General features: G+C 43.6%; 1 protein-coding gene across 1 annotated transcript; it reads left to right on the forward strand.

Annotated features, from left to right (window-relative positions):
- The first annotated feature begins 1,392 nt into the window (after nt 1–1,392).
- On the forward strand, nt 1,393–25,297 carry eeig1a (estrogen-induced osteoclastogenesis regulator 1a). The gene is made up of 12 exons (XM_076731253.1): nt 1,393–1,500; nt 1,591–1,899; nt 15,316–15,436; nt 15,858–15,887; nt 17,779–17,895; nt 19,142–19,188; nt 19,843–19,994; nt 22,208–22,312; nt 23,086–23,281; nt 23,424–23,545; nt 24,268–24,337; nt 24,884–25,297. Exons 2-12 carry the CDS (start codon nt 1,757–1,759, stop codon nt 24,927–24,929), a joined length of 1,149 nt encoding a protein of 382 aa, XP_076587368.1. The 5' UTR covers nt 1,393–1,500; nt 1,591–1,756; the 3' UTR covers nt 24,930–25,297.
- The last annotated feature ends 1,294 nt before the right edge of the window (nt 25,298–26,591 follow it).

Genomic DNA, 26,591 nt, shown 5'->3' on the forward strand with positions numbered 1-26,591 from the left:
ATGAGAGCCAACAAACATTTTGTTTATTTTTGTTTCCAGAAAACTAATTTTGATGTTCATATGAGCCTTTCATGAAAAGTACATTTTCTTTAAGGGGAACTTACACGGAGTCCCTGAAGGTAACATCAATGAACACACAGCAGCAGCGCAGAGAATCGACACACGGTGGCGCTGTTTTACCACTCATCCTGTACTGTGACTGGCAGTGAAAGGAGGTTCAAAGACCTCTGTCAAGTTACCAAGGATGAGCTAATAGGACACCGGAAGTCTGGTGATTTACCTTTTAAAATAAAGTCCGCAGTCAAGTACACAAAAGGGGAATTTGAAGGAAATACTGCAGTCTGAATGTCTAATAAGAGACAGTCATCACCAGAGAAAACACATTTTGATAACAAGGAGAAGAATGACAAATTCTTCATCTTTTTTGATAACATATTAAAACATTATACATGTTTCATATTCATTATTATAGAGTAAAAATTACTGGTATCTTTTAGTCACCTACATTCATTGACTTCATTTATTTATTGTAAAAAGTTTAAATGATTTTGTCATCTAGACCAAGTATTACCAAAACACTTGTAAATATACTTACTCTATAGGTTTAATGTCACAGAGTTTAAATAAATGACAGCTTTTTAAATTTTAAACTTTGCATTTTCTTTCTCTTTCTGCATCAGTAGCTGTAGCTTCCAGCAAATAAACAACATATTCAACACAAACTGCTTCATTGGTTTTTTTCATATGAAAAGTCAGATTTAGACTATTTTCAGCAGTGGAAGCAGTACTCAGATCTAAAAGTAGTAATACCACAGTGTAAAAAAACCAAATCTAATAGGTTCTGCATTTAAAATTTGAATGAATAAAAAGTTTAAAAGTATTACCATCAAAATATACTTAAAGTACCAATAGTAAAAGTACTCATTATAGAGTATTCTCAATTGCAGAATAATGCATATTATATAATTGTACTATAATCGTAGATTGGTTAAAGCATGTATCACATTAATATAGCGGCTGGTTAAGGTGGAGCTAATTTTAATTACTTAACATACTGCTGGGGAGCTTCATCTATAAAATATGTCACATTTCATCTATTGATAACACTAAGACAATATAGATGTGTGAAGTGACAAAGCAAATGTAGCAGACTAAAAAGTAGTGCTGAAGTGCAGTATAAGTAACATGAAATAGAAATACCCAAGTAAAGTACAAGTACTTAAAAGTGTACTTAAGTATTTGAGTAAATGTATTTCCGGTAGTTTGTGTTCACCATTGTCTATTTGTTGACACATTTGAACGTATGTAGATTTGTGACTTTATACAGCTTTTATTCCGAAAGGTGCCAACCGGAAGTGACATGCTGTATTCTCGAGTGTCTTGACGCCAAAAGTTCCTCCTGTCGGTACCGAGAGGAGCAAGAAGAGAAACGTCCTTTTCTGTCATTTTATGTTGTCGGACCACCGCTGACGAAGCTCTCGGTATCCGAAATGTGTCCAGGTAAGTGTTTTTCTGCTGTTACATTACAAATGTCAGCGTTTTCTTCACGTTTAAACGCGTTATTAACAGGAGTTCTTGATTTGTTTTCAGATTTCTGTGCTGAATCATCTCTGAAGAAACGGAGTTCGCATGAAAACAGACTGAAACACCAACAGTAGTAGGAACATTTCACTTAGCGTAGCTAGTTTTAATAGTATTTTTTGTTGTTATTTCGTCAGCTTCAGCTCCGTTTTATGCGAGCGGAGACACTTAAGCAATGGCTTTCTTCGTGAAAAAGAAGAAATTCAAGTTTCAGACCCACCTGACCCTGGAGGAGCTGACCGCGGTGCCTTTTGTCAACGGAGTGTTGTTCTGCAAGCTGCGGCTGCTGGATGGAGACTTTGTCGCCACTTCTTCCAGGTGAAAACACCGAAAATCACACGAGAACACCTTCAAATATCACTTCATACAGGCTAAACCTCTATGAGAGGCGTTTTAAAGTCATTTAATGCAATATGGAACACGTTCTTCCTTTGTCAAAGTCACTTAAATGCACTTATAGAAGCTCGTGGTGCGTTTATGGATCGATGCGGTGAATGTTTTGACTTTGTTTTATACTCAATGGGGTTTTTCACCTTAATAGGATGCCTGTAATATATGTTTCCAAGCTCGTTTGTGTTGAGTTTGCTTCATTAAATATATTGATTTTGCAGTGACTGGGGATGATTTAGTATGTTTTAGGTGATTGCTTTGGGTTTGCTTTCCCCCATTCATCAGTAACATAATTCAAACCAAATGCTTTGCTGTTGCATCTTTGTAGGATTTCCTCTAAAATCTGCCTTTGAAAGTTATTTCTTTGGGGTTTTTAAAGCCGTTGCTGCTGTGCCTGCAGCAGTTTTTGCAGCTCAGCTCAGGCTGGTTAATGAAACACTACTTTTCTCTGAGTCACATTTAAACACAGGGTGTTGCCATGTGAAGTGGCCTCTCTGTGTATCTGCACTGGCACCTCAACCGGACTCCCAGACTAAACACAACAGAATCTTTCAGACCAGTTCACACTGCTCAAATCATCCCGTCTGCTGTCTCTAAACCCGTCTTTGATGCCCTGGGTGCGACGATAGTGCAGTCAGAGGTCTGTTGCAGCGTTTCCCTCTGGTTAAAGACGGACACGGCGAGCGCGTGGAGGCCGTCTGACCATCGTTACCTCATGAGTTGTCGGCTTGACGAGCTGTGACAGTTTCCCAAATGTTCCAGACAGTTTGTGTTACATGTTAATGTGTCATGTTTCACCCTCTTTGATGGAGGCTGACAGTGGAGCTTGTTTGGGTGGATCTTTCTCTTTCCATGTCAGGTGTACACGTGTCAGAGAGACTCCGGTGCTCACTGTGTCCTACATGAGCAAAAGAAGTGAACAAACATCTCAGATAACTTTTTTTTTTTTTAAACTCTTGTACATTTTTTCACCCTCCTTTGTTTCAAGCCCAACCTGAAGCACAAAGACTGCCTCGCTGCTCTCCATCGTCGCTGCGCTCTGACCAATCAAACTAACCTCAGCTTGTAAAACGACATGAGGCGTTATGCTGTTAGCCGGCTAAGTGTTTTATTGGCAGCCTCTGAACTGCTGTTCCCCCCATTTTGGACCCGATTTGCCAGGACCGGTTTCTGGTCTGTGCTTGTAAAGTAAAGGATGCCCCACATTCAGCGGACTCAGGGTCTGTGCTAAAACAGGAGGGAGAAGCAGTTTGTGGTTGGCGTCAGTGCCTCAGCGGACGCCTTTTTTCTCCCTTTTATTGAGACTTTTCCTTGTTTGTATCTCGTGTTCAAACAGGCCTGTTCAAAGCGCCGAGCTGACTGATGGGAGAGCGTTTTCTCTCTGTATACGCTCGACCCCCCCCGCCGTCACGTAGCATCGTCCTGGAGCAGAGTGCGAGTGTGTGTTGAGGGTCTTTTGAGAAGGCAGCGTAAACACACTCACAGATTGCGAGCGTCTTGATCGGGTTTCTCATCCGCGGATGTTTCCATCTTCTTTCCTTTCATCAGTGACCAAAGAGCAGATTGGGAGATTGAGTCGCACAAACACTTGTGGGAGGCAGAGATAATCTCACTGGTTGAGTGAGAGCCCAGTGGGCAGAGCAACATGTGTTCAGGTCTATAGATTAGGTGCCACAACCATTGGATGGATTGCCATGAAATTTGGCACAGATGCTCAGGGTCCCCAGAGGATGAATCTTACTGTTATTGCATGCTAGCGTTGTTATCATAAGCACATTGCCATGCTGGTATTAGCTTTCATTTGATTAGCACAGCCGTCCAGAGCAGCTAGCATGGCTGTTTAATCTCTGCTCTCGTCTTCGTGTTCAGATGAAAGGCAGTCTGACGACGGACCACGCAGACGAGCAGTAATTCCAAGAAATGTTGTGCTGCATAAAAATGCTTGTTTGTCAAACTGAAACCTCCCTCCGTCCCTCTCCGCTCCCGTCCTCAGCAGCGAGGACTGCGATGTCCGAGGCCTCAGAGGTCATTCTCCTCTCTGGAGGTTATATAACAGCCCAGATTCCCTCCCTCCCTCCCATCTCACTTATCATCTCTGTGACTGAAAACAAGGCCCTCTCAGAGGAGGAGGCGACGGCACAGGGAGGCTCCCTCTGCAGTGGCCAAAGATTAGCGTTATGTCACAGATCTGACAAACCCGGTCTTTGTACAGGGCCTCGCCTTGTTGTGGGTCAGGAACAGTGGGGGAATTAACGGCGAGCTCACCCAGTGGAGCGCGATGCACCACATGAAACCCCTCCCTGAGTCCCTGTTGGCTCCAAGGCCGACTGGAAGCCCAGAGGGCCACATGCTGCGAATGTGAGCGTCCAGCTCTGACCGATTCGGTTTCTGTCTGATATCTGTCATCCACCTGTGATGTGAGCGGAGGTTCAGCTGCTGCAGAAAAACACTGAAAACACATTAAGGGTTTTTTGTCTCGTCGGTTGTGGTGCTCACTGTCTGTCACGCTCTCCAGTGTTCCTCTCATCATATGGATGTTGTGGGTCATGACCTCACAGGGCTGCTGCTCGTATCGGCGGCTGATGTGCTCGCGTTAAACTTTAAATTGTTGTGCACGACAGCAGCCTCACACGTACAAGAACGCAAGACGCAGTCAAGCACAGAGGGGACATGATATGTATGAGGATGTGACGTGAGGTCAGTAGCAGACCAGCTTCTGTCAGTGAAGATGGTTTTTAATGTCTTGTTTTGTCCGATCTGCTCTGTGATCCTGAAAAGTGGCAAATCCTCAAATTTGGGAAGCAGATAACCAAATGTTTTCCTCAGTAAACGACTCAAACAATGAATCCTTGTCAGAATTTAAACCAGAGGAAAGGGCACGTATAATCAGCATGCATGTACAGATATGTGTGTCCCAGCAGACAGAAGGCTTTTTGTGTTTTGTCCCCTTGTTTCAACCTGTGGTTTTACAGTTTTAGTGATAGAGCGTACTGTAAAACAGTGCTGTGCATGCAGAGCACTCGGCAAACACAAAGAGTAGCCGACGGCAAAGCACGCCTCACATAAGAGCCCTCACACAGGTTCGGCTTTCTTCTCTGAATTTGGATGAAAGGAGAACAAAAATGACTGAGTTGGAACAAAAATAGGATCGTTTTTTAGAACATTTGAGAGCAAACAGGTTTTTCTTGCTGTCTTAATATCTCTGTGTGTACTTTGATCTTAATAAGGCGTTTTTTAAATTGCAAAACCCTTTTTATTTTCAACAAATGCTCAGTGCTTAAGATTCGACCTACATCTCATTTTAAATGGAAAAGCTTGAAGGTCGTTTAAGTGCAACCTTTCCCTCAGTCAGCGCCCATCCTGCTCTCATGTAACAATCCCAAACAGCAAAGTGCCGTCAGTCTCTAGAAACCTGTAATTGCCAGACCCTCATCATCTCCCCACCCTTCAAAACAGCTGCAAATGTACTGAAACATGCAAAATCTCACTGAAACTACATCAGTTTTTTGCTGTCAGTTGTGACTTTCTTCAGGCTTCGGGATGATTGTAAGCGTCCTTCCCTTGTTTGTGGCGCTTTGCACCCAGAAAACAGACGAGAGGTTTCACTCAACAAGTCAAGATAAGCAGAAAAGCATCACTGGGAAACATCATTGGGTTTTGAATTTCAAGTTCCAGGAGCGGTCCACTAAATCCAGCCAGCTTTACAGTGTGTGCAGCCAGTCAGATGCTGTTTTTTTCACTTGGTGCAGCTTTAGACACCATATGGTCTCCATCCTGATTTGGCAGGAAAGCGTCAGTGGTGCATCAGCTCGGGCTTTATCAGCTGTGTCTCATTTTTCCTTTCAAGTTTACACTTTGGACATTTAGCTGATGGTTTTCTCCCCGCTGTTCCTGACATTTCCAGAGCTCCAGAGCTAAACCGTGATAAGAAACACGCCTGACACAAGGTGTGATGAAACACTTCACCGACACTGTGGTAATCACGTCCGATAGAAGAGTGCCAGGAGCGGAAAGAAGAGCTAAGTGGGGCGAAGATAGAGCGGATTTTTGTATTTAAAGGTCAAGAAAAAACAGGAATGTTGGAGCGGGTGCGGGCTAAAGACACCAGAGTAGAAGGTGTGATTGAGTACATGGATGTGGCTGTTCAGCTTTCCTCACAGTGTTCAGGTGAAGGCAGAGAAGAAGAGGTGAAGTCTGAGTGAAACGTCGAGCTCTGAGAGGCTGCAGCGAGTGTTTCTGATGTGGCAACGTGGACAGATTGTGTTCATTTCCTGTTCAGATGCAGGAACACACAGTTCAGTGCGAGGCTTCAAACACACACTGTCACACGTGTACACACACACAGTGTGGGTGTTACAGTGAAGTCCAAAGTTGACTGAAATCTGTTCTGTTTTTTGTCATTTTTTTTCCACAACTAAAAAACTCTGCAGGTGATTCTTCATGAAGAACATGTTTTGTATGGATACAGACTTTAGCTCTTGAGGCAGGTACTCGTGACACTCCAAACTGTCCTAATATGCATTTTTCCTATCAATTTTAATGCCTCAAATTAATAATTTCCACTGAAAACACTACTCGTCAAAATGGTCTCACCACAAGATCCTCTCCTCCGATCAATCACAGTCTTCCTCCTGACCTTCATAAACTTGTCTTTTAAGCCACAGATAATTACATGCCAGGTTGTAAAACAGTGGGATGTCCCTTTAACATGGCTAAAAGTACTCAGGACTACTTCATGGAGAGCGTCTTTATTTGGTAAATTCAGTCCTGAATTTGGACGTCTTTGTACGTAACTGAGATCCGACACTGATTCCGGCGCTGTCCAACATCGTGACGTGTTGTCAGACTGTGTTCACAGGGTGCGTTTCCCAGCAGGAATGTCCAGGATGCAGTTCCTAGGACCCTCAAAACTACCAGGAACTTTTGGGTGGAGTTGGCAGAGCTTCCTGACTGTGTGTGTGCCGCCCGGCGTCACCAGCACTTGACTGGTTTGAATTGTTGTAAACGGCCTCGTGGAAGTTTTTTTTAAGGATTCCTCTTCTGTGTTGCTCTCCTCTCATCTCATCTTTTATTCATTACATTTGACTCTTTTCATAGTATGGCAGGAGAGACAGTAGACAGCATGAGTAGAGAAGGGGTGATGACATGCAGCGGTGATTCAACCCCCAGAGGAAACACCAGATGCACCATACAGACAGAAGCGGTGGTCTAGGTGCAGTCGTCCAGGTGTGTCAGTCTCTAATAGGACAGCAGATAGTGTGTTACAGCTCAGCGGTCTGCACTGACGCAGCATTAGAGCTCACCTGCTGTAAAAAACAGCAGGCAGGAGCACTGATGTGCGTCACGTGCCGCTCATGTGTGTCGTCTGTTTCCCTGCAGGGGCTGTGTGTGGAGCGGCGTGAGTTGTAGTTTTGGATCCCATGCGGTGATGACACAAAGCACCCGCCTGTTTACCTGCTTCCTCAGGTCTATGCAACCGTGTGGGCGGCTGGCGCTAATCTCTCGGCTCTGCCCTGCTTTGTTTTTAAGTGCCGTGTTCTCATGGGATCAGCTCTGAACCAGCCTGACAAACAAGTCTGTTGAAAACAATCTTTTAAGAACACGGACGCATTGCTCAACTTCCACTTTTTACAAATTACCTGTGTTGACAGTGCAGAGTTCTGCATTTTAATATGGGGGTCTATGGGGAATGACTCGCTTTTGGAGTCAGCCTCCAGTGGCCATTTGAGGATTTGCAGTTTTTGGCACTTCCTCCATGGCTTCTTTTTCTCTCCTGGAGGTTGCTTCTTATCAAGCTAATATACCTGCAGTGCGTTTGTGTTCCTGTGAGAGAAAGTGTGACTTTTTTCACCCGGGCGAAACTCTTCAGCGAGATCGGACATTTGGCGTGTGAGAGAAGTGAAGAGAAAAGGAAGGAAGAAGTCCAGAGAGGAGCGTGTGAGGAGAGTTGGGAATTGACTGGGACGAGCCGCTTCACAAGCTGTTTCCTGTTTTCATCTCACTTTTCCAGCCGTTAGCGTTTTGGTGGGGTGTGAGGGGAGGTGTGTGTGTGTGTGTGTGTGTGTGTGTGTGTGTGTGTGTATGCGGGGGTGTTTTGGACATTATTCCTCTGGTATCTGGCCAGGTAATCAAAATTTCTCCTCCATTCAGGGGAATTCCCGTGAAATTGATTGCCGGAGCTTCTCTTTCTAAGGTCGACCTTTGTATCTTGACGTTCTTATGAAGTTCTGATTTGCCTCAAAGTGAAGAAAATGCTGTCCTGTGACATAATTGAATTGCATTAACTGAAATGAATGAAACGAACCAGTGCAAGCTGAAGTTGTAAGCACCTTCACGGTTTACTTTATGTAATTCATTCCTCCAAAATCGAGAGAAATGGTGAGCTAGTACAATAGTCTTGAGCATGTTTGCTACAAGTAGGTGGAATATATGTGTACAGTATGTATAAAAGGCAACAATGACCAACAACATTTAATGTCTATGTGCAAGTCAAACTGTGTCTTTGTCAGATATAATGGCCGCTGTCAGCAGGGCCATGATGACTGTCTGTTTTTGGAAACTCAGTAAATTATGGCAGTCTGTTGGAGCACAGCGTAAGATAAGATAAGACAGGATAAGATAAGATAATATACCACAAACCATATAACGGCAGCATCCAGCGTTTGGTTCTGGCAATAGACCTTTGCTGCCCCCCCACCAGTAAACTGTCCTTCCTGTGGTGGACTTCCCCTTTAAATATTTCTGCAGTTTATTCCATAGAAGTCACAAATCTAAAGGTGAAGGTCCAACATGTTGCTGGTTTTATTGCTGTTTTAATGGCTAATTTAACATCTGGCCAAGGGACAGCTGTTGGAAACAAGCCTCTTGGCCAACACTGGCACTGTGACTGGGACGTGATCAACGAAATAAATCAAATACTGAGTGGACGGGTCGGGGGCTCTTCCATTGAACACGTGGTTGTTTAAAGGTTGTGAGCGTCAGCGAGCATCGACCCTGTGACCTTTTGGGTACAGGAACATCCTCTGTGACTCCTTGTCCCCTCCTGCTGCCTGCTGGTCCGTCCTTACGTCACTGTGCCCCCCCCCCCCACAGCAGGATCTGTCTGCTTCCTCAGCACTCTGCTCTGGGCCTGTTTATCTGAGCCCTCGATGCGACCCCCGGCCACAGCAGAAACACAAACAGTGACCGGGGCCCCCAGGAGCCACGCAGCCTGTGTAGGAGATAAGGATCCCATGCTGCTGCATTGCTGACGTGTTCAGTCATCACATGCTGGGGTCCTGTTGGGGGCAACTCCAATCAGGGACGTCATGTTTACATTGAAGCTTTGTGATGTCTTTAAGGCTGCGATCACTTCTTCGGTCCTCAGCATGCTGGAGAAGCTTTCCTCATTGTTGCATTTGTCGTTTTTGCATCATTTAGGGCCCGTTTTCAACGAGCCAACCAAGACTTATAAACAGAAGTAACATGGAAAGCGCTGGATGACTGGACAGAGTTTTAATAACCTGTCATCTTGCCAGATTGCAGATTTTTGGCAGCAGGGAGAAGGTCAAAACAAATCTGATTCCAGTTCCTGTAACTTCAGCTCAGCATGATAGATTTCCTTGACTTCATTATGTAAGGTTTTTCCGAGCAGCAGGAACAGCTGATTAGTAGATGTCAGTCTGAGTCTATATGCGAACAGATGCGAAGGAGTTACAGATGCAACATGTAACAAATGACAGGAAATATCTCACAACATCATATTTAAACAAAATGGGATTGTGAAGCCAGGAGTAAAATAAGAATTACTTACAGATAGCAACTTGGAAATAACCTTAAAAGGCAGCTTAAGGAAAGTAAAACTGTAGACCAGTAATGTAATGACATCCCAGCAGCCAGAGGAGAAAGCACACAGAGTTTATGAGAACTTGTTTCTTTGCCGAGTACCACATGCCCGGGGAGCCCTGGTGGCCTTGTGGTTGCGTTGCACACCATAAAACCTCAGAGTCCCTGTTTTGATTCCTTGTGGGTACCGCTGTTGTATGTCAGACCCCTCTTTCTCTTCCTGTCTGTATCACCACAAAAGCTAATCTGAAGAAGTGCTTCATATCCTTTCCTCCTCATCCCAGTCAAATCCTCGTCTTCCAGCTCTTCCCCCTCGGCGTGTGTTTGCCTCTCTGAGGTACTTTGAAGTCATAAATCCTCTCTTCCTCAGCTTCCCAGCTCTTATTTGCTTTCCCCCCGCTTCCTAATCTAGTCTGGATAGCACACAGTCACAGGAATATTTTGTTCCATCTTGTTGCCTTTGACTCTCGGCCTCCTGACTTTAATTTGTGTGTAGCTGTCGGTAATGTAGGAAGTTGAGCCTGTTCTGCTTTTGCCTTCCCTGAGAGTCTGTAAATGTAAATAGATTGCATTACTCTTCAAGCTGGAGTGGATCTGCAGACTTCTGCTCGTCTGTCTGCCTTTTTATGATCTGCGTTTTTGGTTTGGTTTGAGGCTCTGAGCTCATTTTTGGATGCCGTCTCTTTTGAGGATTGTTTTTTAAAATGAGCGTCCCTCCTGATTCTTTTTTTTTAGTGAACATGTAACGGTGGTGACAGTGACTTAAATGTAGACGCTCTTTTTCCTCAGCTGCTGCTTCTCCATCTTCAGGGTGACGCGTGTGAGGAAACATCGGGTTTTCCTCTATTTTCAGCTGTGGGAAATTATATTTAGTCGAGGCACACAGCAGTTTTCTGTTGGAAATACAGTAATTTGATTCAGTCGTAGAACATGATGAAAATATTGCCTGCAGGATGGATGCGTGGAGGAGGACACGCACAATGGCGGCCTGTGTGTAACTTTTTCTTTGCGTCCGTTATCATGTCGGCCTTCTGTCCTCTGTTTATGTGAGCTGCGCTCAGCTGGAGAGCTGGAGAGCAGCCCCGGTCTGTCTGCTGTCACAGTGGCCTGCTTTAACTGAGTGGCCGCTGCTGGGCTGCGTTCACAGCACCGCGCTGAGGTGCTGCTCGTAGCTCGCCTTTTATTTTCGGATGTGTCTTTACACGGGGTTAAATTCTCAAAGGATGTCCAAAACATCCAAGTTATGCAGCTCGAAAAAGTGTACTTCTACTAAGGCTGCTTGTTGTAGCAAAAGGTTCTTGCACGCTACAGATCAAACATCTGAAGGATCCAGAGGAACAGGTTTCTGTTCAATGTTACACCAAAGCCTCCGTCTGCTCCAAAAGTACAACACAGGGGAATAAAAAGAGCAAGCAGAAGAGACCGAAAGGTTGCAGGTGAGATTGAAAACAAATGGTGGAGGGCTTTTAAAAACGCTTGAGGCCAAAGAGAGAGTGTTGCTGCGAGCGTCTCCTCCTCCTCTGAGCTGCTGGCAGAGCGTGGTGGATTTGAGGAGTGTGAGGTTTCCATGGAGTCTGAACAAAGCCATCTGGAGTGAGGAATGTGGTTTGGGAACGCTCCCCATTACACACTGGAGGACCAATAGCGTGGGGGTCCTGATAAGAGCTGTGTGTGTGTGTGTGTGTGTGTGTGTGTGTGTGTGTGTGTGTGTGTGTGCGCCTGTTCCCTCTCTTCTGAGAACCTCGCTTGTTTCCTGGGATCGACGGATGAGGGAGAATCCTCTGAGTGAGGACATTTTCACCTCTCTTCACTTCTTCTGAGGATTAGTTTAGGATTAGATTTTAGGTTTTGGGTTAAAGAAGATTTCCAACACGCCTTGTTTTGTTTTGTTGTTTGTTTTTAGTGGTTTTAATCACTTTGCTGTGAATCTCCAGTACTTTTCTTGCATGTGTCACCATTTATGGTTTAGCAAGCCCAGCCCATCACCCCATGTTGTTTTGATGACTTAATATTCGTAGACTTTCAGTCTTAAAGGGGCCCTGTGGAGTTTTCTTGTAAACAAATAAAGCTCATGTTTACATTCAGTGTTGCTCACCAAAATATTCTGTGTGTATCCTAACAAACATGTTGAGTGTGTTTACTCCCTCATAAAGAATTTGCAAGGCCAATTTTTGGTCAAAGTATTTAAATCGGGATTGTTTATATCCACGTTTACTCGCCTGCAGTTTTCTTCTTCTTCGGCTTTGTCGGCGATGTCAGCTCTTTTTTCAAGTATTCGATTGGTCATTTAGTTTTTAAATATCAAAAATCATAACATTTACATGTCATAAGTTCACAAGGCTCAAAGTGAATTTTTCAGGTTGCTTTCATCTTAGTCAAAATCAAAAAACCCAAATATTCTGTTTGTTATGATATTAAATGGAGAAAAGCAGTATATGTTCATTTGGGAGGTCGTACCCAGCAAATGTTTAGGAATTGCCATCAATCAGTTAATTAAGTCTTTAGGAAAACACCTAAAACAACACTGTGCTCCATCAGTATTCTGCATTCATCGTCTTCAACAGGCTGAAATTACATTTAATACAAAACCTGATAATAAATAACCAACGTGTCCTCAATAAAAGATGTTTCATTGTATGTGAAAATCATAAGTATGCAAGATTTTGATTGTAAAACCTCTTAGTTTTACTGAGGCTGCTCAGCTTTGTCCCTGCATAACCAAAGAAACGGAAAACTGGGAGTAGCTCAGCTTTGGCTAATATTCCTTATTAAAGGTGTTTGCTCTGAACGCTGCATGAAACCATTAAAAGAGGTTAAAGATGCAGAGAGAATGACTGAAGTGGTAAAAATCACACGCCAACTCTTCACAATGTGAATCGTGAATAAGATGATGGGGGAGGGGAAGTGTGAGGAGCAGCTGCTACGAGTTTTTACTATTGTGTGTGTGTGTGTGTGTGTGTGTGTGTGTGTGAGAGAGAGAGAGAGAGAGAGAGAGTGTGTGTGTGTTGTACATGTGCATTTGCACCTTCTGTCTCATGAGACTCAAACTACCTCGTGTACACTGATGAATATAAAGCAAGTGAAATGAAACTTATTGAAATGAAAGACATGAAAATAACTGATTCAAACTCACCAGCTGGCTCATTACTAATCACCTCTTGTGTCAGCTCAATTTTTTTCTGTTGACCCACCAATAGACTCAAGGATCGCTCGGTCAGATGATTGATCTCTTCTTGTTGACATCTCAACAGCTTTACCATTAAAGTCTCTGTCTGTTCGTGTTCTCCAGAGGATGCACTGGCCTCCGGCACTGCCGTCAGGCTGAAATTACTATTTGTACACAGTGTCCTCGTTCACTGCCAAGTGAAAGACGACGTTGATTGTGGAAAATTCTTCATTAATATTTTCTGCAACTGTTTGAAGTTAGCTTCAAAGCCATCTGCATTGTTATAGGTCTGTAAAGTCGTTCCTTTCCATGTTTCCTTGGCGTCTGCTGCCACTGTTACTGTATTAGAGGACCTTTTTCATGTGTCTCACCCGCCTTATTGTCCAGTGGAAACACCAAGTTGATCAAATATTCAAAATGTGCATCTCCTGACACGTTCAGAGCGTACTGAGTGAGACGGTCAGGGAGCATCGAGGCTGTGCTTGTACTTGATGTTCCAGAGTTGCTTCAATAAAAACAGATTAGCACTTGCATTTTTTTCTTCCACTTTCAATTTGAAATGGAGTCCCACCATGAAGCACCGTGTCTGTGATTTATATGTGGTGGTATTAAGGAGGCGTCATGCAGTTAAAGTGACTGCAGAAACACTTGGCTGCTCAGTTAATGTACTGCTCCTCAGCGTGCTGTTGGACAGAATCCAGTGAAAGTTCCTAAATGAGCTGTTTGCCATTTAAGCAGCGAGAAACAGGACTGTTTTGCTGTCTCTGCTGGCTGACAGAGCATTTACTCATATAATGCTCTTTAACAGGATGGAGTTGATAAAGTTGTGTTGATAAAGCAATGGGCATTCACAGTACAGTGTAGACTCTCATCAGTTAGCACTACAGACCTGTAAGGACTTTGTAGACATTTTTTCCCCACATAATGGGCACGTACAACTTCAAACATCCTGACTTTGTTTTTTTGGACGTCTCCCTGTTTTAGCACCAGAGACATTCATAATTAACTATAAATAACACAGCAGAATTACTTCTGCTCACAGTAGAACATGCATTTTTAGCCACGTTAGCGGTGTGGCTCAGTGCTCACCACTTCGGTCGGGACTGAAGTATTTCAAGAAGTACTCAATCAGTTGCCATTAAATTTGGCACAGACATCACTGGTTCCCAGAAGATTATTTCCAATGCCTTTGTTGATCTGCTGGCTGTTCCTGTGACGTTTGACATCTGTGATTCTGGGTGAGATGCTGGGATAGCTATTGGATGAACATTTGGTGAACACATTGATGTCCCCCAGTTGGGAAGCTGGAGTTGGGTAATGTTTGGCGGTTTTTCTGGAAAAATAAATTCAAAAGATTTAACAGTGATCAGAAGAGTTTCAGTGTTTCCTTATTCCACAGAGGACAGGAAGGGCTGCAGAAAATCACATCTTCATTGGAATCTTGTTTTGGCAACACAATACGTGTCACAAATGCCATATTAAACAAACAAGTCTCTTTCAGCACATTCAAGACAAACCCACGTTCTTTCTCTGCACGCTGAACTGTTTCTGGGGCATTTCTCTGGAATTTGTTGAAGTCACGTCAACAAATCGCGCTCACTCACATCAGCTTTTGTTTTCAGAAGCAAACACATCAGTGACCCCGTCCGTTTGTACACCTACCGCTGTGTTCCCCTCTCGTCAGCCAGGATGTATGGACACTTAAAGGTTTTCCATTGGCATTTCTGACAAGGCAAACTGTTTTTACAGAGGTCTGGTGGCCATTGTACGCTGTTTCCTTGACAGGCTGTCTTCTAAAGCTGGAGGGACAAACCCATTCATGTGTCGGTAACGTCGTTCCATCAATGGCTGTGAGGTCGGATTCTCTCTTGTTGACTGAATGTCACCAGCATCTACTTAGAAAAGCATTAAGAACGATCAGCTAAATTGAACTTAAAGTGCAGTCAGTGTCAGAAGCCATGGGAATCAGCTCTGTAATTCACTTACTTTTGGAAAAACTTGCTCACAACATGATTTGTCAGTATTGCTCGGATAAATGTGATCCTCAGTGGATCCACTGGTCATGAGGCTGTGAGAGAGGGATGACATAACTGGAAAAACTGTGCTGTTCTGAGTCATATTCTCAGAATACAGATAATATCAAACTTATAAGTTGCCAAGTCTTGGGAACATTTGGGTTTGACCTGAATGTCAGGGTAAGTTTGGGGAAAGTTCCTGTTTAGTCCTGTTGTTTGTATCAATATGTTCTTTATGTTGAAGCCCACTTAACTCAATGTCCTTCAGAATGCCAAATACCAAAGTGTTCATCCCAGAGATTTACAGCATGTGCTCCTGCTTTTCTTTTCTCCGTACAGAGAGGAGGTTCAAGAGAACTGTGTTCGCTGGAGGAAGAGGTTTACCTTTGTGTCTAAAATGAGTGCCAACCCCCACACCGGAGTCCTGGATCCTTCTGTCTGCAGGGTGTCAGTCAGGAAGGTACGAGTCTCAAAGTGTCCCCCTCAAGCCAGGAGTTCAGCTATGTCAATGCCATGTCTGCTTAAAAAGTACAAACTACACTCCTGACTGCCAGTTGTCAGACCCTCTGTTGGCCATATTTGAGGATTTTAGCACTTGGGCAATAAATAAGCCATAATGCATGAAACAACAAACCCCAAAAATGTACAGACTGTATCAGGAGGTTCTCACAACAGTGTATCCTGGATATTTGAGTGCAGACTTCACGCTGGATCTCCCATGTGAACGCCGCCTCAGTGCCATGCTCCGAGGAGCCACGAGTGTGGTCTCAGCCTGTAATTTCAACTGTCCCGCTGCATCCCTGTAATTGGAGGCCTCTGTAATATAAAGTTGGATCAGTCTGATCACTGGGTTCATTACTGTCTTCCTGTTTTCCCTGCAGGAACTCAAAGGAGGAAAAGCATATACGAAGGTAAGAACCTGTGTCCCTGTCTCCTCAGACAGTTACATATGAGCCTCTGTCGGCCTCTGTAAACCTTAATGCCGTATCATGTAAATATTAGCATTTCTCACAGCACTTGGACCAACATGCCACTAGCAGGGCGTGAGTAGAAATCAAAAACTTTACGGTCGCGTGTCTCCGGAATCTGCAAAACATCCTGCCGACACCTCTCTAACCGTAACCGTGAGAGCTCCTGACAAATGAGTCATGTCTCGTGAATGAAATTACAAGGTCAAACCCCTCATGGCGATAAACTTTTCTTGATCCGCGGTCGTTGTTGCCTGACAGGAACTGCTTCCTGTGTTTTTACCCACTCTCCATTTAGATTTCCTTTGGTTAAATATACCTCGCTTCCCTCCTTAGAAGCTGGCTTCCTTAAATACACACCTATGAAAACAGAAGCTCCTAAAGAAAGGGAAACCTGGAGAATGAAGAATGGGAACCTTTAGCTTGAGAGAGCTGCAGAGTTTATTTAAAAAAACATCACCGATGCGGTTCAGACAAAGGCGGCCTCCACAGTGTAGGTGTAGGTCATATTTTAGATGCAGAAGGGTGCGTTCATGGCGTGAGAGAATAATCCCCAGGAGTCATTTCAGCACCAGCAGAGCACCATTCTGCTCTGTGCCTCCACCTGAGTGTTGCTGTTGATTATGTGGTCAGATTTTTCAGTCATTAGTCACAGTGAAATCCAGGTGAAGTAATGTTTTTAGTTTGCCGTTTAGTTTTGTATTCATGCTCCCATCTATGTTCTCTCCCTCCCTCCCACTCTGCTTTCTTTATTGTTTAATAAGTATCTGCAATGCAATACAGACCAATTAAAGTTGTTTGTTTCCACTTAGTTTTGCATTTTTTGCCTTTTTTCTGGCCAAGCTCTCTCTCTCTCTCCCCCTCAGTCATTATCTTCTCTTGCTCATGTCCCAGTGAGGTGGTGAGGCTTTGGATTAGGTCCGTGTCAGACTCCTCATAACTAAACCACGTCCAGTGCCACAGAATTAGCCGCTCTTTTAGATACGAGCCCCTTTTTAGATACGAGCCCCTTTTGTTTTGCCTTGGCTGCTTGAAGTCCTTCTCCTGTTTGGAGTGACCTCATTCTGTGTCACCTTCACTGTCCTCCGTGTCCGCTTGTGTTGCCTTCATGCAAATTTCCTGCCTGCATCCGTGTCGTGCAGAAGAACGCGAAGCCTCGTCCGAGCGCTGAAAAATATTGCTCTCAGGAGTGTGATTTGCGACAGGACAAAATAAACAAAAGAGTCTAATATGAAACAATAGACGTTTTTCTATCGTCACACAATATTTTATGGGCATATCGCACGGCCCTGCTTGGGAAGATAGATGGAGAGATGGCCGCTGAATGGAAGCGTGCTGAATAGTGCACAGAGACGTGACCTCCCTTCAATGGAGACCCCCTGTCTTACTCCCTGTCCAGCACTGAGGGGGTGTGAGAAGGATAATTTCACCTGTTAGGTGTGCCAGAGAGTCACTCCTGAATGGGAGACCAACATTAGTCTGGCTCTCACCACACCACCATATGCTAACTGTACACCTGCTCACTCTGTAGCTCCTGACATTGTTATCTGCTAACTCTTTCAAATGTGAAATGTCAAAGTTAAGCTCTGCCTGCATAAGCTTTTTGCCTTCATCCACTTTAAACTGGTCTGATGTGTGGCATGTGGTTTTTGCACCCTGCCGTACGTTGAAAACTTCTGACGCTCGTGACGTTAACGACGTGAAATTGCTCGGTGTGCTAAATGGTGGGTGTTGCAGGAATCGCGCTGTTCTAAACACATGCCAGAAATAAAGGCCAGCGAACCCATCCATTAGTGAATCTAGAATTAACTCGTGCTCTCTTCTTCGCCCTCAGCTGGGCTTCACAGACCTCAACATGGCGGAGTTTGCGGGTTCTGGCTCCACTGTGCGCTGCTGTCTGCTGGAGGGATACGACACCAAGAACACGCGGCAGGACAACTCCATACTGAAGGCAAGGAGGACGATCGATGTCTGAAGGACAAACGAAATGAGCTGTTTGTGCATGTTTCCTCAATCATGTGATCATTTGGAGAATTGATCTTGGCCAGTGTTAATACCAGAGAAGTCTGTGTCCTCATGGTATAAACAAGACTTTGAATGTGTCATAAATCTTAGAGGTGGAGGCAAGCTCGATCATTAACTCTGACTCTTGGACCTTTGACATTTGACCTTTTCATTGATTGCTTCCACTCAACAAATTTTGTCAGAAGCGTCCAGATTGGGAAGGTGAAGGACTTTTGCTTAACTGCTTTGGTTTTTCGAGTTGTCGATTAACCAATCTGTCAATCTATGGATATTGATTTTTTGTTTTTGTAATTGTAGAGTTCCACTCTGTTAATTGTGTGGATTTGGTGATTTTCTCTGTCTCAGGTGATAATAACCTGAATGTTTTGGGGTTATCCTGTAATGAAACATTGAGTTTTCCGGCGCAGTTTACAATGAAAGCAGGTACAAAAAAACTGTAAATCTCAATAGAGCTGCAACTAATGATTCTCCAGTGTAGATTAATCTACGTGAGTTTTGTAAACCAAAGCATTTATTGATTGATTGAGAAAATAATCTACAGAGTGGGTGATAACGAAAACAATTGTTCATTGCGGCCCAAAAATCACTCTTTACTCATCAGTGCTGAAGGCTGAGGCAGTTAAACGTCTTTGTGGGTCGAGGAGGTCCTGGGTTATTGCCTGAGGAGCCGAGGAGCTCTGCTGCGCCACCCAGAGATCATCAACACAAACTACTCTGTGACACAAAGCCAAGATGGTCACGAGTAGATTTGTCATCTGGTTCCCCTGAAAGGCTTCGTGCTGTGTTGCTGTGCGTAACTCATACCACCCGTACGTCAGTGAGCTTACTGGGAATTCACTCCCAGCTTCTTCAGTTAATGTTTATTGTTGCTTCAGCAGTCAACAGTCTGTTATTATTCCCCTGTGATGGAGACAGAAATAGTGCTGTGATACACAGTATGCCGATTAAGTGCTGTGCAGGGATGCAATCAGGTGTACAGGAAAGGGAAAGAAGTTGTACTACAAAGGAAAAAGGCAACAGTGTCACAGCTCTGGAAAATATTTCAGCATTTTGTTAATGTTAGATCAGAGATAAGCGTGACAAAGGGAGGAGAGTCAACCTCTTTTCAGAGCACTTCTGGGCAGAAAAACAGATGTTGTGTGATAAAATGTGTTTTTCTGTTTCTTCTAAAGGTGATCATCGGGATGACCCTCCTGTCTGGAGATCCGTGTTTTAAAACGTGAGTCGTTCAAGTTGTGACATTTAGCTGATTTCTGAATAAATGCTGAGACCATTTTTAAACATTTTGACCTGACGAAGATTCAACTCGGACTTACTGTCTGTTTAAACTGATGTGTTGTTTGCGAGTCAGAGTGCAAGTTTTAGACAGTAATTTCTAAATCACACATGTTTTTATACCCTTACGGGGGTTTTTGTCTCACCTTGTTAAACCTGACTTCACTTTTTCCTGTAATGTTATGGTATTTTGTTTTTTAGCAACGTTAAAGGCATAAACAGTGAATTTCTGGCCTTAAAACCGGGTTGACCTTCTATATGGACAAAAAAAACTTTGGAGAAAACAACACATCTCACCAGTGTCCTAAATATTTGAGGGTTTGTCAAAACAAGCTGGCACATTTGTTGAGATTTCTGTATTATGTGTACCTCACAGATATTTACCGGCGTCTTTAGTATTTTTTGAACATTTTTAACCTTTTAACCAGATTCTTAAACACTTCTAATTGTGCTCCGTGTCCTCTGTTGCTGCAGTGACTCAGTTTCCCCGTGGTCAATAAAATGAATCTCGTCTGAACGTGCCAAGCTAAGCAGAACTGCAGCTCCGTGCTCGTTTAATCTGTTCCAGACTGATAAGTGGTGTTTTTTTTTCCTGCAGGCCTCCCAGCACAGCAAAGTCCATCTCCATCCCAGGACGAGAACACACCCTGCAGCTGGACTGTAAGGGGGAGGGGACGGCCGAGCCTGGGCCGGCTGGAGGGGTTTCTCTGGGCCGAGCCGCCAAGCCTCGACCCTCCATCATCAGCTCAGGTACGACTCATGTCTGGGCAGAGAGATTTGGACTGAAGTCAAGACTTGAAAAGGGCTCTTTTAGTTGGGGTTGTACTCTGTGAGGAGGCACATTTTGGATCTGGCTCCGAGCTGGCCAATGCAATCTTACAGATTTCAGTCCTGTAGTTACTGGTGGTAAGAGTAATAAATAATTGGCCTTTTCCATCATCCTGTGAGCAACCATGATTTTCTGCTGCTCACTGCTTGAATCCGCAGACAGCAGGGCGCAGTGAGAGGAGTTTGTTACCTGCTGAGAAGCTGGAGGTGTGCAGCCTGCAGCTCTTCATCGAACAGCTCACTGTGGCTGCTCCTTCTCGTTCCACTACTCCCTGATCCGCTGTCAAAAAATGCCGTTGTGACCGTTGTTTAGTTTGTAGGTGCATTTTTGATGAATGAGAACGGTCAGTGCAACGTTCACTGACTAACACTTTACATTCCCTGTAACTACTTTGTAATAAAAGTCGACTCCTGTTTCACCAGTTAAAGGCTTTCAATTTGAAGCTGCAGCAGAAACTTAGTACATTTCCCAGGAATGTCAACACTGACACCCAGTTAGTAATACTGCAAATATATAAATATTGCAGTACTTTCATCAGTTGGCTCAGTCACCATTGCGTTACCTCATTCAGCAATAGACAGTGACTGAACATGTTTATTTAAATGAACAATTTGGAGATTATTACGTTAAGCCACTGGCTCCCAAACTGAGGGGTGTGCCCCCTCGGGGCTGTGCAGAGCCAACGCGTGGAGGTGTGCATGACGAGGGGAAATGTGGAGCACATGTGAAGTTGAAATAATGTGTTTCATGAAGGAACAAAAAACAAACAAGTGTCTTTGACGCTTGCTAGGCTTTCAAGGCTTGCAAGATTTATTTTGACAGAAAGAAAAGCAGGTGATGCTCACTGAGTGAACTCATTACTCTTATCATGTCATGTTCTCTCTGCACTGTGGGACAGATGGGTTGTGCAACTTCTAACTGTTTCAACTTGCACTTCTCATTTGTGCATTAAACTGTTATTGGTTCAGATTCTGCACAGGGGGCATGAATTGTTTTTGGCTTCCCGTCATCTCAGACATTTTATTTTGTCTTTCTTTTTTTAGTTTACTTTTTGTTAAATTTTCTCTTTAAATAATACAAAAGCAATGCAATTGTGTCAACTGGACACAGAACAAACCTCTGAAACAGGGGGTTAAAATTTCAATAAACAACAATAACCAAGGGGAGTGTACTGTATCTGGAAACCCAGTTTATCCTGGGTATCTGAATGTCTGTCTTTGAGTTATAGCTCAACCTGAATGTACAGGATGAGGGATTTGAAAGGATTTTAATTTTAGAAGCAGATTTGCGTCTGGATTCAGAATCAATAAAATGGTATTGAATCGCAGCCCTTTTTCCAAGTACAATGAAGTTTGAGGTCCAAAGAGATCTGAGACAAAGTTTAGACTGAGGACACATCAGATAATGTCCAATTTGCCTTATTCATGTTAATTCTGCCTGACTAATGAAGTAAACTACTGCATTCTTCAGCATCCAACAAAATAAATTTTAGAACTATGAAACAGTTCACCTGATTTTAGAAATGATATGAAAAATAAATCTCGTGAAATTATGTCAACAAAACATGAGACATAATTGTGAAACACCAGATAAGGTGGTCTTGAGACTGGACTCCAGCATTTTTTCTATCTTAGCCCAACCTGCCTCAACCCAGATGTGTTTCATTCCAGGCCAAAACTTCCTGGATGAAGTTCTGAACAAAATCTTAGTGAAAAGTTTTTCCTTGCATGGAAACCTAGCTGGCAGTGTTCACAATTTGTTCAGTTTGAATTAAAATGAGAAATGAAACGTGATTTTGTTCCACATGGAAAACAGGCGGGGCTTCATCACAGCAGCCGAGCATCTGGCTCAGGAAGTTTCCACTTGGGGAAAAGTGCTAATTCTCAGCCACAAGCTGTAAATGGCAAAGAGTGTTCAAGGTTTCATTACATGCAAAAGTTAGTTTACAAAATCAGATACTAGGACTCATTGGTTGGACGTTTTAAATTCACAGGAACACACAGCACATGGTTGTCAATGACAGCATGCATCTCTGCTGTGGAAGTCAACACAGACTGTTTGACTTCTGATCCTGCAGAGGAATTTTGACTCAAAATAAATAAATATGTGGCACTAACAGTTGTGGTGCCTTCAGGTCTTCTTGAAGAATCAGAAGTGAACCTGCCCGGTCCCGCGGAGGTCTTCCAGTCCGGACACTCTCGTAACTCCAGCTACGCCAGCCAGCACAGCAAAATCTCAGGTACAACATTCACCAACAGTTGTTCCACCCAGCCTTCAGTGTGATGACTTTTTGAACGTCAGAGAAGTGTCGCTCTGAATTCAATGCTTTATTTTATGAGTCCTGTAATTTCACAATAATTTTATCGGAATTTTCCTAGAAAGAACTTTTTAAATTGGCACCAATTATAGGGGAGATAGAGCTAATTATTAGCCAGTAATAGGCATTTGTAAACTATAATAGCCCCTCTGAAAATCACCACCTTATTATGGTGGGGGGTTTGTGTCCCTTGTAACCCTGGGAGCTGTGTTGTCGGGGGCACCAGGTCATGATTCCTAAGGCAAACTGGTTCCAGGTCAGGGGCCAGAAAAAAGAGGCAAACGTTTCTGAGGCATTTCTGCAGTGTTTTAAACAATCACTCATCTGTTTCATGGAGGAGATCAGCTCCCATTTAACCCCCCCCCCTCTGTTTTTTAGGCTTTAGGCTAGTGCTGACATTAACACTGACCCCAGAGGCAGGTTAACATTTATATGACACAGATCTTTTTTCTGTATGTACAACAGTCTGTAAAGTCACCAGTTTTACCATGAGCTTCTTGGATTCTACAAACGGCATCATTCTTCCTACAGATTTCTCAGACTGTTTAAAACTTTTGTCCCCTGAACAGATGAATGCTTTTTGTAGCATTTCAGATATTGGTGTCATAGTATTAGTGGCACACAGCTGTTCTTCTAACCTCTGATATCTTCAGATGTCTCCTCTGATGCCCTCTCATGTCCCTGCTGTTCTGCAGGCTACAGCACTGAGCACTCCTGCTCCTCCAGCCTGTCAGACCTCACGCATCGCAGGAACACCTCCACAGGAAGCAGCACCTCTGGGGGCTTGGGCTTCACTGCTGACACACCTACGGAGGGCGACAAGGACGCTGGACGTCCTGAAAGACCCCCTCGACCCCCGCGGCCTGTGTTACCTCCTAACAGGCCCCCCAGGTACAGAGATCACTACAGAGTACAGTGTTTCTCAGTGCTTTGGTCATAGGTTTACACTCATCCTGGTTGAGATTTGCATAATAAGATAAAAGCACAACATTATAACAACAGTTTTCTTCTTCTTCTATTCATTGTATTTCAGGAGGAAGCAGGACTCGGTGGAGAGTCACCCCTCGTGGGTAAACGACACTCGCATGGATGCTGATGACATTGTGGAGAAAATTGTCCAAAGCCAGAACTTTGCAGATATCAACAACGCTGAAGGTACAGTGGGAGTGTGGATCACAGCAGAATAATAAGATTGCATAACGCTCTGCCATCAGTAGTACAGCTCCAGGTCAGCATTTTCTGTCTCTGTCAAGTTTTCTGGTGAGTTATAAAGAGGACCAAAAAGCTCCACAACAGTATTTATAACAGTTTACAGAGTATAAGAAAAGTATAAGAAAAGAGGCACAAATTATTATATCCTGAAACTCGACCTTCATCACAAATGCCACACTAGAAGCTCTGTCTGCTTTGTTGTAGTTTAAATGTGTGGGAAAATGCAGATTGCCCCTTTAAGAGGTGTCAAACCTTGTCATAACTTCAGTAGCTCAGTGCAACATTCGGCATTGGTTTGAATCTGTAACGAGTGCGACTGTCAGATTGGCATTTTTGAAAGTCACAGAAATGGTCAGAGAAAGACGGTGGGAAATGTAGTCTTAACCTTGAACCACCAGCAGTGATGATATCACTGTGTGGGATGGAGGCTTCACTCTTCAACACGGTCTCCTGTGTTTACAGTGAATCTCTTCATGTGGAGGTTTTACAGTAAACGTGACTGCATGTGGTCAACACAGCATCTGTAACGTACTGCACCATCTTTGGACTCAGCTGTCCTGCAGTCCTCCAGCTCTGTGCTTTGTCATCTTTTATTGTCTGTGTGTTGATGCCTTCTGGTTCCCGTCAGCGGCTGCTTACTGGATTTCTGTGTTTGTGGCTTTCAGACAGCAACCTGCGTCTGTTTGTCAGCAGAGATGGAACCACTGCGCTCAGCGGCATCAGGCTTGGAAACAGGTGAGAAGTCTGACTCTCTGGTACTTCCTTCTCTGTGTTTCTCTACTGATTTCTACTGTCTGTGTGTCACTCTCTCTTCCTCTTTTCCATTTGTCACTTCCACTGAACCTTCTACGAATTGGAGTTTTAGCTATAGAAACAGTTCTGCTCTGAATTCAGAAATAATCCCATTTGTGCCTCTAAAACAGTAAATCAGACTTCGAGTTGTTTACTTATTCTTTGATTAGATAGATCCTGATTAAAGTCATAATTTCTGGGTAGGAAGGTTCTGGATACAGTTGCTTTGCTTTAAACAATATTAAACACACATTTGGCTTAATTAGTTAAATATTACTATAAATTATAGTTATAAATGTCTTATATGACATCATTTGTCAGTGATCATCCGCATCAACAGACTTCAGTTTTCTCTTTACAAAACTCACACCATCATCCACAACCCACATAAAACCCATTTGCCAAAAGCCTTAAAGAACAATTCATTTCATCTTAACTTGTTCACACGCACAGTCTGAGTGTTGTCCCTGTATGTTTGGGTCCTCGCAGGGTGTCTGCAGGTGGGTACGAGCCTGTGGTGATAGAGAGCCATTAAACCGAGACCTGCAGGAGAGGCGACGCGCTGACCTGTGCATCATCTCCTCTTCTGTCTCACTGGCTTTCCTGGAGCTTCAGCCGGTCTGATGCTGTGAGGGGAAGGCCTCGTCCGTTTGCACTTTATGTGAAGTTTGTGGCAGTCTGCACTCCGTTCAGATGTTTTGTGATGCTGAGAGCGACTCAGAGTGAAAGCACAATCCGTTTCTGACACTGCCCTGTGGTGTGTTCACCTGCCTCTGTGTTGCAGGAACAACATTTTGGAGGGGGATTTAAAGAAGTCTAGAGATTTCAGGAGATCACACTGATTCACAACCTCACCTGTTCACCAAAATCATCCATGTGTCCTCAGTTTGCAGGTAGAATACCAAAAAAAAAACCAACAACAACAACAACAACAACAACAACAACAACAACAACCCAGACATCATTGAATCTGCGGTGCTTGAATGCCACTGGCAATTTAAATGTAGTATTTTTTGTTTAGATCTCTCTGTCTGTCTCACTACCACCTCCAGCTTATTTAACTTCTTTCCAGCTGTGAGCAGCTCCTCCTTTCCCTCGCCTCCCTTGTAGCAGCGTAAACTCACCACACACTTAAAACCTGCTCAGAATACGTATTTAATACAGCTGTGTGTGCTAGCAAGTGTTAGCATGGAGCACAGCAGGGTCCTGTTAGGGACAGATTTAATGAATATCTATAGGAGTTGATTGTTGCTTCACTGACTGTCTGATATACTTTCACTGCTCAGGAAAGACTACAGTGTAATCCACCTGGTCTGAGTTCTCTAACTTCAGTCTATAAAGCACATTTAAGCCAGATGTTTAAGTGAGCAATTTCATTTTCAGTGCAGTTCAATTTTCATTTATTATTTTTACACCAGATCTGTTTCTTCTCAGGAACATTTTTATATCCTACCTTCAGAAATCTGCTTCATATTTCTTCTCAAATTGAACATCAAATACACCAACTGAATGAATGAATCAGCGCCTCAGAGGAAACAAGAAGAGTGATCTCTGCTGACTGAGACTGAATTTTCGAGTGAATTTCAGAGACCATCTGTGGAGAACTTCTTGTGTGTGAGCAATGACACTACATTAAAACCAGTTAGAGACTGGGAGAAATTCCTAATGGCTATCAACACTGTCAGAGACGGGAAGTTACTGAGGCTCAGCTGTGCTGCAGGCTGAAGTTACTTCATCGTGTACTGGGGATGCATGGATGATAAAGCTGTACGTGGTTACAAACCGGCAAGTTTATTATAAACTCGACTTATTCCTCTAATACCATTTACCCACACCTCCTGCAGTACGATCAGTTCGTCTGTACCAACAGTCCTTTTGTTGTGTACTTGAGGCCTCGTTCTCTAAGCTGATGTTACAGTAACTTTAATTTGGCCACAAGTTGAGACGTCACAGATATTCATTCACTGGATTCTGTTGATTACTTTTTAACATGTCTGTAACATGTTTTTTTTTCACCTCACTGCTTGTTGAAAATTAATCTGAAACATTTTTGTTACTACAAACTGCTTGAAAGTCTGTAAGTGGCTCATATGTGGTGAGATAAATGTGATGCGAATTAGGAGGGAAAACTTTCCACCTTTAAAACTTCTAAACTGAGGCCCAACAGCCAATAACGCTGTGTGCAGTTTACACCTGC

This window comes from Chaetodon auriga, chromosome 5 (assembly GCF_051107435.1).
Source record: "Chaetodon auriga isolate fChaAug3 chromosome 5, fChaAug3.hap1, whole genome shotgun sequence".
NCBI lineage: Eukaryota > Metazoa > Chordata > Actinopteri > Chaetodontiformes > Chaetodontidae > Chaetodon > Chaetodon auriga.

What these genes read in the sequence shown, in the direction of transcription:
- eeig1a (XM_076731253.1), top strand. Translation starts at nt 1,757, where the DNA reads ATGGCTTTCTTCGTGAAAAAGAAGAAATTCAAGTTTCAGACCCACCTG. An exon ending in CCAGCACAGCAAAATCTCAG is followed by an intron (nt 22,313 to 23,085) that starts GTACAACATTCA and finishes GCTGTTCTGCAG; the next exon opens with GCTACAGCACTGAGCACTCC. An exon ending in GGCATCAGGCTTGGAAACAG is followed by an intron (nt 24,338 to 24,883) that starts GTGAGAAGTCTG and finishes GGGTCCTCGCAG; the next exon opens with GGTGTCTGCAGGTGGGTACG.